The following is a 17281-nucleotide window of genomic DNA, read 5'->3' on the forward strand; positions in this document are numbered from 1 at the left end:
CTTCTCAATAGGCCCAATTCACAGCGATGTCTCTTCAAAGTCCAGATGCTGATGATAAACTGGTGATTCTGGGCTAAAGTCATGAGTGTTTCCTTGTTGATGAATCTGATTGCAAAGTATAATTTGATTAGCTCCTCCACTGCAGACATAATAGACGATGAGGTTGATCCAACCGTACAGAGTGAAGTGATGTGGTTCCTTGATGGAAAAAAAACCCAACAATTTTTCAGAGTTTTTTTCTTGTAAATTTGTAAATTTGCCAATTAAATCTCAGAGAATATCCTAGTTTTTTTTTCTCGTAAATGTACGACTTTAATCTCGGAATATTACCTCCTCCCCCGGCTCCATAATTTTTTTAAATTTTTTTTAATTTTTTTACCTACAATGGCCCTGATACACAGTTGTAGTCATGGGACTTATAGGAGATCTTAGAGCATGTTTGCTATTTTCTCATGACACATACTAAAATGAAAGAAAAAAAAATCTAGCATATGATTGTCATCATTATCTGCATCTTGATTTATCCAGAAACTATCTCAAATTTGAAAAGAATGAACATTTTCTATTATAAAAATCCCAAATTGAGAGGATTGTGTGTGTGCTTGTTGTAGGTATCCGCTCTTTGTTTATGACTGGCTTGATTAGACTGCGCAAAGAGAGTGTAGCATACGAATGCTACCATACACTTTATGACATATTTATTTATTTATCTAGTCATTTATTTTTGCTTTTGGCATGTTCTGTCCTCCATATCGTAACCCCTGTATCATGATACGTATCGTATCGGCAGATTCTTGCCATCACACAGCCCTATTTAAACCCGCGTAGAATATGATATTATTGTAAACAAGATTAATGAATAGACTCCTGTTTTGTCTCTCATCTGTTCAACTGTATCAACACTAGGTTCTCCTGGGGAAGTTGTTGTTCCCCAGACACACACACACGTGGCGAGAGCGTCGAAATCTCAATTTATTTTGCGGGGTATAATTTTGCTCCTCTGTTATCAGCTTTATTTTCTTCTTCTCAAGTCTTTCATTCGTCCCCTTTTTCAGCCCTCGCCACCTTTTTCTTACCTGTTATATGCTCAGCACATTATTCTCACCCTCCCTTTCCTCTTCTGCACTATGAAATTCTCATTTCATACAGTTTGTCATTTGGACATGGCCTATGAATTATGCATCTTTCTACACACCTCTCTTTACTAACAAGGTTTCCGTCGCTGTTACCGCCACCCAGCGTCAATCAGAGACGATCTGATAAGATACGGCTTCTAACTTTATTGTTTGTTTTCACTCTCCCTCTTGTTTGTTTTTTTTCCCCTCGGTCTGGAGTATGCAGAGTGGAATTTTATGGTTCTTTATGTGACGTGAATGGAGCCGTGGTCGGTTAGGAGGGTGTGGAGAAAGGGTGATAAAAGCGCTCGTATGTTTAAATGCGTTTTTATTGGGCCTGTTGTGGCGCCAGCTAGAGCCGTGTGTTGTAATTCCCACAAGTCAACACCTGACAAGCTCGCCTCAGTCGCACGAGGTGGCGTGTATCGGTTGTGACACGACACTGTGCATGACTGGTCATTGAAAACTCCAGACGTGTTACATATAAATGCAGAGTATCTGTTTTTGGGATGAATGTGTCATGTCTTGAGAGACAGCAGAATTGAAACATTTTACCCACTGAATAGCGCAACACACAATTTCACTACTTTTGTTTTGAGGTGTCATTTTTCTCTCTTCCTCTGTGTTGCTCATCGTCGTGTTTGTTTTTCAGGTGGAAGTGAAGTCCAAGGTGGAAGTCTCCTTACTGGATCTAGATGACTGTGAGTTTATCTGTAAATCACTCAAATTTTATTTGTAATTTTGAAGGTTAATGCTCCACTAATAAGCTATTTTTATTAAAAACAGTGGATCTTGTTGTTTTGGTTTTACAACCCGCAAATTCTGCTCACATATACCCCGTTTTCAGTAGCGGCAGCAGGCTCCAAAAAATAAATTAAATGTATTCTACCTGCCCAACACCAGACAGAGAAAGTTAGCAAATTCCCACTGAAGAAAATCGAGCATCTACCATCTAATAATGACCCAGATCTTTTTCTCTGGAGCTGAAGAGAGCTAATACGAGAGTGAATATTGGGTAGCATTTGTCAGGTGGCCAGATCCAAATGAATGCCAGTGTTGCTCTGCATCTGCTAGATGTGTAAATAGGCAATTTATAACACATTAACGTCAATATTAAAGGTGCTCTATACAATAACCAGAGCATTAATGTAATATGTAAAGATATAGAGGAGTAATCACTTCGCCTAACCTCGCCTCACGTCGCCTCACGCCTCACTTCGCCTCACGCCTCACGTCGCCTCGCCTCACGTCGTCTCGCCTCACGTCGCCTCGCGTCACGTCACCTCGCCTCACGTCACGTCGCCTCGCGTCTTGGCCAAAAAGTTGCACTCGAACACATCGCAAAGACCACAGCCGACGTCCAGTTAGCACGCACGTTCTGCTCCTGCGTGAGATAAAATAACTTTCCCTAACAGCAGGCGGTGGTAGTCTGTATTCGTCATTCAGAAAGGGAAACAGGAAGACCGAGGACGGCGGATATACAAGCTGTTGTTATGATACGTACATGAAACAAAGCGCCATCTGCCGACCATTCTCAGTAAACACAAGCTTAAAGTTGTGAATTAAACAGAACCACTATAGTTAGGTTTAGGAAAAAACAACATGGTTGGGCTTAAAAGTACGACGTTTGCACAGTGAAAATGTGACTTGACGTGAACACTTGACCCGACGAACATCCGCCTCCCCTCCCGTCCGCCCTGTGTGTCTCTTTCGCTCTTTAAACTACGTCACCACTGCACTTTACCTGAGCGTTTACTGTTGCCGTGGATGGGTCTACATTGGAGTTAACGGAAAGCCCAGAGCGTCTCGTATCAAACACCGACAGCCGTGACAAAGCGTCGGTATTTGACGCCCTGGGAATGAGAACGGGCTGCTATTCCATAGTGGCTTTAACAATCCTAAAGTTTCTGTTTTCTTTGCGCTCTTTTAGTTTCTCCTGCACCCACAAATGCACCAAAGTCTGCAGTCATCTCTTCGAGTCTGCTGTCCGACCTCGAGGGCCTTTCTCTCTCCAACATCTCCTCCACCATGCAGGTTAGTGTACTCATGTGTGTGTGTGTTTGTGCATTAGAAACACAGGATGACATTTCCTCCATCAACGTGTGCTGAGAGTCAATTGTTCCTTTTCTGTCTGACACTGAGGGAACAGCAGAGCAGCATATGAGATGGTGAAATGAGCCTCTCTCCCTTGTGGAACATTTCTGCTCCCAGACGCCAACTATTGACCTTTTCTGCCTTCTTATATTTATAGCCAGTGAGGATGCTACAACTGCTCTTCCTGTTTCCTGTATCTCTCATAGTCTGTCTTTCTCACCCTCGCTGTCTTTTGCTCTTCCACACCCTTGAACTCTATTTCTGTGTCTCATCTATAAGTCCACCCACTCAGTTTCTCTCTCTCTCTCTCTCTTATCTCTCTCCTCCTCTCTGTCACCTTCCATCTCTCTCTGTCAGATGTTGTGTCCCTTGTGTCTCGGTGTTGTGTATATCTGATGGTTGACCTTTCCTAGTGTGACGGCTCCTTTCTCTCCTCCGTGTGTGAGCGACTCTACACGTCTGTAGATTTTGTATCTTGTCTTTTCCCCCCCGGGAGGGAAATGTCCAGACCATTTTTTCTGCTGCTGCGGTGTCTATTTAGTGTCTCACAGCCTGCAGGTCGGTGGTAACTTTGCTGTTTGGAGGTTTTAAATCAGAACGTTGATGGTCTGTTTTTAATAAGCTCAACATTCACACAGGTTTTTGACCCAATTTTTTAGGGCTGTCAAAGTTAACGCTAAAATAACGCGTTAATGCAAATTCGTTTTAACGCCACTAATTTCTTATTCCTATTAAGAGTGAAGCTCCTGGTATCATATGAAACTAGAAAAACTAATGAATCCATTAGTACCAACTATGTCATACTATCTCGTCATGAAGGAGGTTAAATAACGCTCCAAACTTACGCTAAATTTTGGCGAGGAATAACAGGCATGGCCATTTTCAAAGGGGTCCCTTGACCTCTGACCTCCAGATCAGTGAATGTAAATGGGTTCTATGGGTACCCACGAGTCTCCCCTTTACAGACATGCCCACTTTATGATAATCACATGCAGTTTGGGGCAAGTCATAGTCAAGTCAGCACACTGACACACTGACAGCTGTTGTTGTCTGTTGGGCTGCAGTTTGCCATGTTATGATTTGAGCATATTGTTTTATGCTAAATGCAGTACCTGTGAGGGTTTCTGGACAATATCTGTCATTGTTTTGTGTTGTTAATTGATTTACAATAATACATATATACATTCTTTTGCATAAAGCAGCATATTTGTCCACTCCCATGTTGATAAGAGTATTAAATACTTGATAAATCTCCCTTTAAGGTACATTTTGAACAGATGAAAAATGTGTGATTCATTTGCGATTAATCGTGATTCACTATGGACAACCAATTTCCACCCTGGGGATCAATAAAGTGATTCTGATTCTGATAAAATCCGTATATAAGCACCTCTAAAGTTAAAGCTAGAGTTGGTAATCTTCAAAAACATTTTTAAATCAAATGCTCTGACAAAAAAAGAAAAACAATCGGACTTTTGGAGCAAGTGCCTCCAGCTACTTTCATCGGAAAAGTGTTGACAACACTGGGCTGGTTTTTAGGTTGGATAAGTTTTAAAGTCTAGTGTACTCTTGCTGGTTTCTCAAGATTACCGACCCTAGCTTTAAAGAGTTTCAGGCAATCTGTAAAAGTATGAAGGAGTTAGATTCATTTACAGTCTAAATTAAGGTAAGTACTGGTGTGTGGTAGAAAACTTAAGTGACTGATTCCTCTCAGTCTTTGTGTTAACTTTTTATGGTAAACAATTTGTTTGCCTGCATGTGTTTTCACCGGCTGTCTGAACAGCCTCCACACTGTCCCAGCTCTGGTGTTTCGCTGAGCTTCGTGGTGAGTTACTCTGTATTCTGAGGCCGCCCGCCTGTCAGTCAGCGTGATTGACAGCTGCTCTCAGGCCAACGTTTATGCAGCGCGAGTCTTGTTAGTCCCTCTCTCCTCCTCAGGTGAAGGCCACGGAGTAATAGAGAATAGAAATGCAGATTAGAAACAGGGAACTTTTTGCACATCAACATCTGATTTAGAGTCAATTCTATGCATAAATACATGATGGGCATCGGGATTCATAGACAAGGGTAAATAACCTCACCTTTATTCACACTCGCCCCTCCCCACGCATGCACACGCTTACATATCAGCTCACACACACACACACACACACACACACACACACACACACACACACACACACACACACACACACACACACACACACACACACACACACACACACACACACACACACACACACACACACACACTGGCCCCAGTGTCATTTCTATTTCTCAGCAATCTGCCCACAGAGGCAGCGAGTCTGTCTCAGCTGAGCGCTCGGGCCCTTTTAGAGAATTACTGCATGGTTATCAAAGGCATTTAGATTAACCCTGGTCACTGTCTCTGACCCACCTCCTCTTCTGTCTCCTCCTCCTCTCCCCAGTTTCTGCATGCTACCGCTCTCTCTAATAACATTTTGACATTAGGATCTCTCACAAATGCCTCTTAAATCCCCGCCACCCTCCCCGCCCGCGCCCCAAACCTCTTCCGACCGCTGTCCGTGTGTGCGGCGGGGTGGCTGAGGCTGATAACTTTTCATTCATAATTAGCAGTCAGCGAATGGGGCTGCGTTGGGGGGAAATTGAACTGTCAGCGGCGGGGCGCACGGCGTTTGACCCCATCACGCCCAGAGGGGGCCATCATAATTTGTTCATTTGGTGTCCATCAGGCGGGCGCCAGCTCGCCCCCTCCTCCTCCACCGCCTCCCTCCTCACCCCTCTGACCTCCCCGTAGTGGGCGCTCTGGGTTCACGTCTAATTATGAATCAGCAGAAGGACCCCGAGCGCCACGAATATAGCAGAACCCTGCCCTCCAAACCTCCTGCTGCCACTCAAACTGCGGAGATTGCCTCTTAAATAGGAATAAATGCCCACACAGAACTGGCCGGTGGTCTACGCAGCAAGTGGATACTTTGGGAAATGTTTGTGTTTTAATGCAGCTGCTGCAGCTTCTCCTTTCTTATTAGTTTGTTTTAGTGACTATGTTTTTGTCTCTGTGTGTGTGGGCATTTAATCTTTTCTGTCTTCTTCCTTTTGTCACTGACGGCGACCTCTAAAAATCTTGATAATCATACGTGTTGCAACAACTGAGACTTCCACGTGTCTCAACAAACCACGTAGTTATTTAATTACTGTAAGCAAGTGAATTAGGGTCTTAACCCTTTTATTTTGGAATTTATAAACATAAATATTATGCCATAGCCACGCCTACATGAACACATTGCTGTGGTATTATGCAGCTTGTTTCTTCCAGTGATGGAGGAAGTATTCAGATCTTTTACTCCCTTTACATGCAAACGTAATCATTTTACATACTATTTTTATACTATGCTAACTTTGTAAGTTACAAGGTCCTGCATTCACAGTTTTAAGTTTTAAATTAAGACAAAATTAGGGATTGAAACTCTAGATTCAAGAAAAATAAAAAATTCATGAACCCAGTTATCTTATGTTAAAATAAATAATTAAATGACCACAATGGCAGATTTGTTTTCACTAGCTTTAAGAAAATCTGACTTTTAGGACTCAATAATGAACTAAAAGTATATTTATATAAGTATTTGAACAGTAGAAGATGTATAAAGTTTCTTTCATATTCTGTAGCCAGTGTTACTGTATGCATAATATACATCTTTTACTTACTTATTTACTTATTTACCATTTAATAGTGATCTATGAGAGTGACAAGATCAAATAATCTGTTGTGATTCATATGCAAAAAATATTTGGTAGTCTTAATTTAAATGTTTTAGAAAGATACACATTTTTATATATTTTCATATCTTTGGGTTTTGGATTGTGCAAACTTGTGATGTGCATTTTTCACTATTTTCTAACATTTTATTGACTATACGATAATAATAATATAATAATAATCAGCAGATTATTCGATAATGAAAATAATCATTAGATGCAGCCTTAGATCTATTAAATATAATGCTAACACAAAGAAACTGTTGGCAGTTTGTTAACAATACTTGCAGAGCTAAATGAAGGACAATACTGTTTCTGAATAACAATCCTCTATTATTGCTAATCTTCTTTAATGGAAAGTTTCAAAATTAATCATTTTAAAATACCTAATTTACTGACAAATTGGCATAAATGAAGTAACCTCTGTCTATACGCGCTGGAGAGACTTCTTGTTACATTAAAGTAGTTTTAGATGGCTGTAGTAACATTTATTTAATCCAATTTGCTGTCAAGGTCTTTGTGACGCCCCTCAATTAATTGTCATCTCCTGACAGAGGGGAACAATTAGGCCTTAAAGTCAAACACATGTCCCTTACCTTAATCCTCACAACTCTTGTAGAGCGTAATGAAATCCTGTCCCTGCTGCTGTAGGAGGTAGACGCTGTCTGAAAAACAGAAATGGATTTTCAATATATGCCCATACATCTCTGTACTTTCTTTTAAATTGGCCCTCTTATGCACACGGCACAAGGCTACCCGGCTCCGGTTAGCCCTTTTTGAATATGTCAGCGGGATTTTCAGGTCATTTGCCAGAGAGGATGCTGGGAGCGTGGCGTCCGGGCTCTGAAGGTGACTGGTGTCTGTGTCATCCATCACGGGAGCTTCCTTTAAGTTGATGCATAATAGAGCCTCTCAATCAACTTCCTCCCTCATTGTCACCTCCCTCCTTCCTGTCCAGGGCGGAGGATGGCGAGCCAAAGAAAGAGAGGGAGACTGACAGAGAAGTCAAGGTTACATCCCTCTTCTTCTCTTATTTACACTTGAGGTGTTATGGGCTCGTGCTGCGTAGCAGGACAACAATGGATGGCAGGAGTGAAGGGGCTTGTGTGGGCACTCGTGTCAGGCTTTAACTGTCCACTGTGTCAAATTGGTGATAATAAGCAGTTTGAAGCGCCGTCCTGTCTCCGTTCCTCCCTCCTGTCGCCACCTGCTCGGTGGCGAGGCGACAGACAGGACCTTGAAGCCGGATGTGTCTGTCAGGGAGGTAAATCTCTGTTGTGATGGGGTGGCAAACATTATGGCCAGCTTTATCGACACCGACTGCTCTGACACATTCAAAAGTGGCCCAATAAATTTGCAGGCTGGCGGTGGCGTGACGGGCGCTTGTGAGGGCGCAGTGGCGTTGCAGCACAGCAACAAATGTTTGTTTGACCTCCTTTACAGGCGCTCGGGCGGTCCGGGCACAAGAGACGCTGCTGCTCTGTCAAGGGGGTCGAGAGACGGTGTTGTGATCGGACAGTTTCTTCTCTATCTAATGTGACTTGGGCAGGTTATTGTTTTTAAATGTTTCATACCGGTGGCAGTATGAAACCCAAACCTATTCACCCCTACCGAAGACTTGCATCTTTGAAATCAGGTCACAAATACACTTAGTTTACAGTTTATTTCGTACACCCATAGACTGTGTGTAAGAAGTGGACGTAGTCACCGTGACGTCAACCACTAGTTTGTGAACTACTAGTATCACATGAAACTAGAAAACCTAATGAACCCATCGGTACCAACCACGTCATACTAGCTTGTCGTGAAGGACGTATGCTTAATTTTGTCCACTCCCATGTTGATAAGAGTATTAAATACTTGACAAATCTCCCTTTAAGTTACATTTTGAACAAATAAAAAATGTGTGATTAAGTTGCGATTAATCCCGATTAATTTTGGACAATCATGCGATTGATCGTGATTAATATTTTAATCGATTGACAGCCCTAATAAGTATGTTTTCTTTAGTGTTTAATCACCTGAATATAAGAATCGTTGTGTTTTCATTACCTCAGAATGAGCCGTTTCTATCTACATAGGGAGCTGATCCTCTTCACAGAGCCGGCCGCCGTGTTTCTACAGTAGCTCAGAACGGACAAACCAAACGCTGGCTCTACGGGGAGAAGTTTCACTTGGTGCAATCTGCAGCCTCACCGCTACATGCCGCCAAATCCTACACACATTGCACCGTTAACTATCAAACCTGTTATTATTTTACATGTCTTGTTGCTACAATACAACGACAGTGAGCGTTTTCTTTCTGCTGAACAATCTCGCCTTGTAAAGTGAACACACTGAAACTCATCTCCACTGTTCTGGTCGTATGTCAAACCGATTCTTCATCCTCACACACCACATGACAAGTCGTTGTCGTCGTTGTCGTCGTTGTCGTCGGAGGAGGAGGAGGACGCGTCGTACTTTTCTCAGAACACACTGCCAGTACGTCCAGCTTCAATAACACAATGTACACTGACACCACTCAACACTTTGAGCTGCGTGTTTCCACTGTGTTTCTTCATATCATATTATAAGTTATATTCAATTAGCTTAATTAGTTCACAAACCTTGCTTAATCATTTAAGTCTGTTATTTACAGGATCTGTTTTTGTACCACCGGCTGTTTTTTCATATACTGCTACATGATATTTCTCACTAGTTTTGCCTCTCTTGCAACTTCTTTTTTTATTTTTTCATCACTTTGAGGTGGTAAATAGCAATTTTTCAGTCTCTGAACTCCTCCTCATTTGCACCAGTGTTGCCACTGTGTCAGCGTATGAATACATTAAGGTGCTAAGTGTTTTAGAGGGTGTGAAACGGCTTTGTTTGTCTTGATGTTTTGAACTAATTAGTGCCGTCACTCAAGGCAGACGGACCTCTATGACTTGAAGAAACTACTCAAAGCTGTCATACTTTATGTGATGCTTTTTATTACTTTGTGTTGTTGAGGATAGTCTGAAGTTTGTGCACGTTATGTGAATGTTCTCATGAGTGAAATATGTTTAATGTGTTGTGATGTGTGGGCCGAACTTCTCTTTCTGACGAGAGCTGACAGTCGCCGCCGTCAAGTGAAAAACTGAAAGTGTGAGCAAAGTAACAAGATGTTAATTTTTAGACGAAAGAATACGCCACCACCGCCGCGTCCGCCTCCTTTCTTTTCCAAATCTCTCAAAGGTAATGCAATTTCCTGCCTCTGAAAAGGTAAAAGCCCCTTTTAAAAAGGCCTGCGAGTGGCAGGTTTGGCCCATGCAGGCACTTGTGTTTCTATTCATTAGAGGTTGTTTTTATTCAGCCTGGTTCTACCGAGCATCCAGCCCATTTCCATCTAACTGGGCTGATTGAGGACATTTCTTAAATGGGCTCCTCTTTACCCCACAGAGTTAATGAAGGGAGGGTTGGTGGGGGAGTTATCCGCCAACCCTCGGTCCCACTCGTGCTGCATTCTGCCTGCTGATTGGACGCGCTGAATTGCTTGAATATAGGCGATGGAAAGACCGGAGATTCTTGTATTAATCTGTCCTCTTGTGTGGATGCATTTGTACTGTAATGTACAAGGCGTCCCTGGATATTGTGTTGATGTGGAGAGCCTGAGGCTTCCGGGCAACGCTCTGCATCTACTGTTTTTCTCATCTTCCTTCTCTGCTTCTGCTCTCAGGCTCTTGTTTTCCAGCAGTGCTCAGTTGTTAATAGATCAGTCCAGTCCATACTGCAGGTTATTTCTCTGATAATCGAGATGTAGTTGTTTGTTTGCACAACTCAGAATCAAGGTTGTTGAGGTTTACTCCTGTCTTTCATACATCCCTCTAGGTCACCACTCCATCTTTTGGCCCAGTGAAAACCTATGAGCTGCTTCACCATATGACTGGAAAAGGTTTGTCAGCCAAGTACCATTTCCCCAGGCAGCCCTGTTTGTACCAGCCCAGTATGGTGTCTGTACAGGTCATACTGACCAACAGCTCAGACCACAGCCTGGAGGAGATCCATATAGGAGACCGAAGCCCGGCGAGCCTCAACATCCACTGCTTTAACACCATCGGTGAGTACGAGTGCCACACTCTCAGGTACATCCAGTATTGCTCACTGATTTGTAACACTGTTATTTTATATTTGTCAACAAACCAACAATAGATTGATCCTTCTAACTAAGATATATTTTCTTCCTCTGTGTCATAGAGCTCCATTGTTGTCCAAAAACTATTAAAAATACATCAACAAAATACACCGTCCTGCTGCCACAAATTCTCACTAGAGCACCAAATGTGGATTAATCCGCCGCTGAAAATAGACCCCAACAAATACGCTATATACTCTTACTCGTTTGATAAAAACTACAGCGCCCAACAGCTTTAGGAAGTTGGTTAACTTTTTAAAGATTGAAAGTTTATGACCTGTTTTTAGAGATTTACATCTTTACGTAGGAACCAATGGAATTGGCGCTTGAGAGTCACAGACAGGATTGGGAAGTCGGAAAGTATTGAGAGACGGGCTACAAACGCATTATTGGTTTTTGGTATTTTAACAAGATTTGTTGACATTAACTAAAGTATAAAATATTGCCAGCCATACGCTCTTCTTAGTTTAATCAGTAAATACAAATCTTTGTCTGTTTACAGATTTCTGTCGTCATATCACGCAGCACTGTTTTCACACTAACCGTTTAGCAAACACTTCTCTACAATCTAAAACTAAATAGTAGTTTGAAATTCCAATAGAGTGCTCAGGGTTCAACGTTAATGCTTTATAAATACGACGAGGCTGTAAAGGCAGACGAGTTGGCGTTATGACGTATAATGTCTGTGAAGGCAATTTCTATGAAGAAGGACTCGGAAATCAAGAGAGCCTTTTAAAGGTTTAATAAACACTTGCAAGTGGGCAAACAACCACCAACATAAATGTTCAGGGCTGAGAGCCCTGAGTCTCTCCGTTTCGTGACATTTATACCCTTGCGTGCATGCTCACAGTCGTATATCTCACATTGTCTGTCTGACTGACACTTCTGTGCTTTTTAGGGTTACTTGTCCTCAAATAGGCGCTACAAGTTCGTTGACTAGGTAACCAACACCGAAACAGAAATAGGCCTTAAGGGCAACGAGTGTCACCTGTCATGACTTTAGGAATGTGCAGCATGTTTGTATTTTACCAGCACAATGTCCCTGACATCTTCTCTAGTCTCATTTAGCCACTTGTTAGAAACCGGCTTTTTAAGACACGTAAAAGCTTCAAAATTCACAACATTTACTGACGTATTTTATGTCGTAGAACAAAACGTTAAAATCTCTTCAGCTTGTTATTTCAGGCATCTAACTAAAAACCCATTGACTTCCAGACAAGGGAACCGGAGGTGCTAAAACTGTGATGTTAAATGTTTGATATTATATCTTTTCTTTATTTATTCAATCACTGTGTCATTAACTTCCTATATAAATACAAATAATTTAAAGGGGTCTTCTGATTTTTTTGTTCCATTTTCCCCAAGAAAGCCTGTCAGAGTTAGACAGGCATTATTATTATTATTATTATTATTATTATTATTATGTATACTATAATGCTACTGGCCTACGATTGTTAAACTTGCTGCCAGTTTTCACACATGTTGGGTGACAAGTGGGTCAAACTAAGTTGTTGTTTTTCCCCCTGTATAATGTAAACAACCACATTTATTACAATCTGTGGAAGATTTCTTGTCTCTCCTTTTCATTCATGGTGTCTTTCTGGAATTTCTACCTATACTATGATTGTTTTCTCAGACAGATATTAAATGATCATTTTAAGCCTATCAGCTCAGCAAATAGCCCCGTCCCATCTCCACCCCCACCTGAAAACAGCCAATATTACTTCAGCTAATCCCTGTTCATTAGTATCGACCAGGGCCAGCAAACATGCGCCATCTCCATATTTCTTGTCACACTGTTGTATGATTGCTCCACTCGGTATAATATAAGACTGAGAACGGCGCTCAGTCCCTCAAGATTTTCTTTTCCATGCACACACAAACACGCAGAGCCGGTGTGCGCTGGAGCACGTTAAAACTGTCAATTGCATGGGATTGATTGGGCATTGAAGGAACTCAAGCAGCCAAACAGTGGGTAATTTGGATCGATTGAGCCTGGCTAGCTGTGAGCTGGTGGCTGGAGTTGGTCTGGAGAAGTTGCAGAGGATGAATACAGACAAAGCTCTATGTAAGGCTGTTTTGTGTGTGTTCGTTAAGGGATAATACATGACAGGGTTTGCATTTAGTTAGAAATATTGCACTACAAGGTGCATTACTTTCATTGCTGCTCATCTCCATGTGAACGCTTGTTAAACCTGTAATTTAACACTTTGAAATGAAATAGTGTTTGTGATTTGCTCACTGTTTGTGTCCACCGACGTGTCCCTGAATCATTTATAACATCTTGCTTGTTAGCTGGCTTAGCTCGGTAATAATAACGTTATACTCACCAAACTCATTTTGGAGATCTGGGAACACGGTGACATTGCAAGAAGTCCAGCAGAGCAAGAAACATGAGCAGTCAAATGATCGTACAGGTTGTAAACAGACCCCCAGGTCAGCCAAATTACAACTTTATTGTAAACATCCGTCACAGTTTACACACTGACCTCCTGCTTTAACTTTGACCTACCACACTTACAGTCATTGGGTACACACAGAGATAGATTATTACTGACATTTTAGGTGCACATATTCTTTGTTTTACCTCGACATAAAGTGTTTTAGATAATCTGTTTTCAACCCGTCTGATTGTCTTACCTCTCCTCTTCCATGTCCTACGGGACTTAGAGTAATAGTAAGACCAAAGTTGTTGATTTATCCTTTAAAAGAATTAGTGTGATGTTTGGGACAGTCGCTTATTTTCTTTCTTGTCTGGAGCTAGATGAGAAGATCGATGCCACTCTCATGTCGTACTATAAACGTGAAGCTACAGCCAGCCGCCAGTTAGCTTAGCTTAGCACAAAGAATGGAAGCAGGTGGAAACAGCTAGCTTGGCTCCGTCCAGAGGTAACGCCTACGATCACCTCTAAAGTTCACTAATGAACACGCAGTATACCCCTTTTGTTTAATCTGTTAGATAAATCGTTGATTTTGGATTAAAGGAAGCATATTTGCCCACTCCCATCTTGACAAGAGTATTAAATACTTGACAAATCTCCCTTTAAGGTACATTTTGAACAGATACAAAATGTGTGACTAACTTGGAATTAATCGCGATTAACTTTGTCAAATCATGCGATTAATCACGATTAAATATTTAATCGATTGACGGACTACGGAGAAGGAGTCTGTAAAAAGATCAAATAAAGGATGAACCAGGAAAAGGCTGTTGTAGTAGCTGTGAAGGCTGGATGTGAAGTGAGTCCATGATGGCTCTGTTTTCAGAGGGTTTCCTCTGGAGTCTCTTCTCTCCTCCGTCTGTGGAAAGAGTTATACAGTGAAATAGCTCTGCTCCGCGGAGAGAGAAACACAGGCCGACTGGGGAAGCGTGGAGGATGTTTCTGTCTGTCTGTGTTCTTCTCATCCTTAACCTCCCCCCTCCTCCTACTCCTCCTCTTCCTCCTCCTCCCATCCAGCTGTCCAGACTCCCTCTTCAGCATTTTTTGGCTTTACTTAACTCTCCGTCTAGCTCTCGTTTCGCCGGCTCTGCCTGTCTCCCTCACCTCGTCTCTCTTGATGCTGATGCTCTCTTTGACAAGCCTGTTGTTTTGGAAATATGCTAGTCCTTCAAGTGTGTTTTTTTCTCCCCGAGGCTAGAGGTGTGTGTGTTGTGGGGGGGGGATGAGATTGAAGGATAGATTTCTCACACACGGTGGCCTTGCTTTGTGAAGTAGAAAACACAAGTGGTGTGGATGCCTGTCTGTTCCACTCTGCTGCTGCCCTCCTCCTCCTCCTCTTCCTCCACCTCCTCTCCCTTTGCTCCATCCTTCCCCATGTTGCACACTGTGCCCTTGTCACTCACTCTTCCTTTTCTCCTCTCGTCTTTCTTCCCCTCTTCTCCATTCTCAGAGCGGCTGGAGCCAGAGGCCTCGGTGACGGTTTCCATGGGTATTGACTTCAGCGACTCGACACAAGCAGCCAACTTCCAGTTGTGGTGAGACAACCTGACATCCACTCATATCAAGTCAGGCTTTTCTTCTCTTCAGTACATCTCTTTCTGCTCCTACTCTCATCCTGTGTCTCTATATTCACATCACGTGTCTCTTTCTCTTGCGTTCATTTGCATCCTCTCTTACCTTTTTCCTCTCATTTGTTCTTTGGTAATTCTCCTTTTCCTACCCGCTCTGTGCCAGCGCTCCCAGGTGAGACATCAGCCACGATTGATCTGGGTTCACTGGGATAACAATTATTCCTCCAGTAATCAGCCCCAGCTCAAATCAACCTGCTGAATGCCATCGGCACCGCTGCTCAGCTGATCAATAACCTTATCAGAAAATCTGTTCAGGATGGGGGAATCAATCTGGCCCAAAATGCCATTCACAGAGCGCAGATCGGTCTGCAAAGGCAATCACAAGAGAAACATTTAATACACAAACAAAGTGCACAAAACATGCACACTATACCACACGTCATCATCCCATCTCTCAGATTAAGATGAATTTGAACTACGGAGCAGAAGGGAACGTTGTCTTGCAGGCTCTAATTTACAAGATTGTGTCTTTATGTTGGACATCCTGTCAATGTTTCTTTTCCGTTGTTTCCCTCCCTCAGCACCAAGGAGGACCAGTTCAGTGTGTCCATCCAGCCCGCTGTGGGAGAGCTATTAATGCCCAGTAGCATGTCAGAGCAAGACTTCAGCAAGGAGCAAGGTGGGTTACATTTGCATCAATGTTTGCAAAATAAAAAAAACACTCTTGTTATAAGCTTAAAGGCACAATGAGGAGGATTTGTCGGTTGCAGTTTGTAAACACAACATTCAAAGTAGGCGGGTGAAAGCCAACCCCAGATTCACTCTCGTTTTGGAACGAGCTTTGTCCGCTTGACGTTTCATCTCACTATTTGCGTTTTTTCTGCGCTGTGTCTGCCATTTTCGTAGCTTCCTCTTGGATGCGTGCTTTACGATCTGGCACCTGGTCGCTACGTTTTTTATAGAGGTTGACGCCCAGAAATGTCGCCTGAACACAGCAACATAAGAGCATCCAGGCCGAGGGCTGCAGGCTCTCTGTAGATACAGACACCACCACACATTTTTAGCTTTTGTGTAAATGTTTCAAGACTGCTGGATCTCAAATGAAAGAATTATCTCATGCCCAAGTGACTATAATCTTTTCACAAATTAGTTGATAACATTGTAATTAAAGGATAAGGAATCTTTAAAAAAGGCTGACAAATATTTAGTTCCATTTTTTTCCCTGGGCACTATAGTTTTTACCAAACGTTACACAAACAGGAGTAAGTTGTGCATTTGTTGGGGACTATTTTCAGCTTAATAGACAGACTAGCTAGGCACTCTAGCGAGGATTTACAGCAGCAGTCAATGTAGGCTTGAATTTTTTAGGCTGATACTGATATAGAGATTTTATATATATTTATATACATATATATATACATAATACATAACGTAAAAAGGATGTTGACAGTAAAATAAATATAGAATATCACCACTCTTATTCTTTAAAGATGATTTAATTGTTAACGATTAATCTAAAATACATTTTACAGACCTAATAACAGCGACAAAGATAGGGGTTTAAATCTTTAAAATAGTTTTATACTGTATGCAGTATTCATAAATGATATTTATGAAGTGAAATAAAATCCTAGTGGCTTGCCTCTAATAAACATTTCCTCACTGTTGTCATTAAGGCAAAATGCTTTCCTCTTATGAAGCACTTAATGCTATGTCCTACACAAACACACACACACCTGTAGAGCTTCATACTGAGGCAGCTATTGAGAGCTGAAAGCACATTCATATCTCAGCCATCAGTGTGCTCTTAAGTGGCTCCTTAATGCTGCTTCTGCCTTAATTAATCTTCATTCGCCGTGTTTTGAGCTCTGCTGAATACACCTTGCACTCAGACACTAAACCGAGTGGAACAACTTACTTTGCTGGACCTTTTTCTCTCTGGCAAATTGCTGCTTTATGCCAATTGAGTGAAGTTAATTAATTCTTTCAGTTTACAGGTTTTTCATTATATTTGCCTTTAAGACCTCTTTTATTTCTACCTAACTTGTGCATATTTATCTCCATTCTTACTCTCAAATCCTTGCTCATTACTAAGTGCACATGAACTGGCTCTTTGCCTTCAATTGAGAGTCTTTTTTTCCAGCTCTATTTGCATTATTGAAGACGGCGCCT

General features: G+C 42.0%; 1 protein-coding gene across 2 annotated transcripts in view; it reads left to right on the forward strand.

Moving 5' to 3' along the window:
• The window catches only part of ap3b1a (adaptor related protein complex 3 subunit beta 1a), a 65101-nt gene that overhangs the window by 38459 nt on the left and 9361 nt on the right, over positions 1 to 17281 (forward strand). For both annotated transcript variants that reach the window (XM_074617158.1, XM_074617157.1), the window contains exons 21-25: positions 1768 to 1816; positions 3046 to 3149; positions 10794 to 11022; positions 14989 to 15073; positions 15691 to 15788. In XM_074617158.1, coding sequence (XP_074473259.1) covers positions 1768 to 1816; positions 3046 to 3149; positions 10794 to 11022; positions 14989 to 15073; positions 15691 to 15788 — 565 coding nt within the window. The remainder of the gene's footprint in view (positions 1 to 1767; positions 1817 to 3045; positions 3150 to 10793; positions 11023 to 14988; positions 15074 to 15690; positions 15789 to 17281) is intronic.

Source organism: Sebastes fasciatus, chromosome 19 (assembly GCF_043250625.1).
Source record: "Sebastes fasciatus isolate fSebFas1 chromosome 19, fSebFas1.pri, whole genome shotgun sequence".
Lineage (NCBI taxonomy): Eukaryota > Metazoa > Chordata > Actinopteri > Perciformes > Sebastidae > Sebastes > Sebastes fasciatus.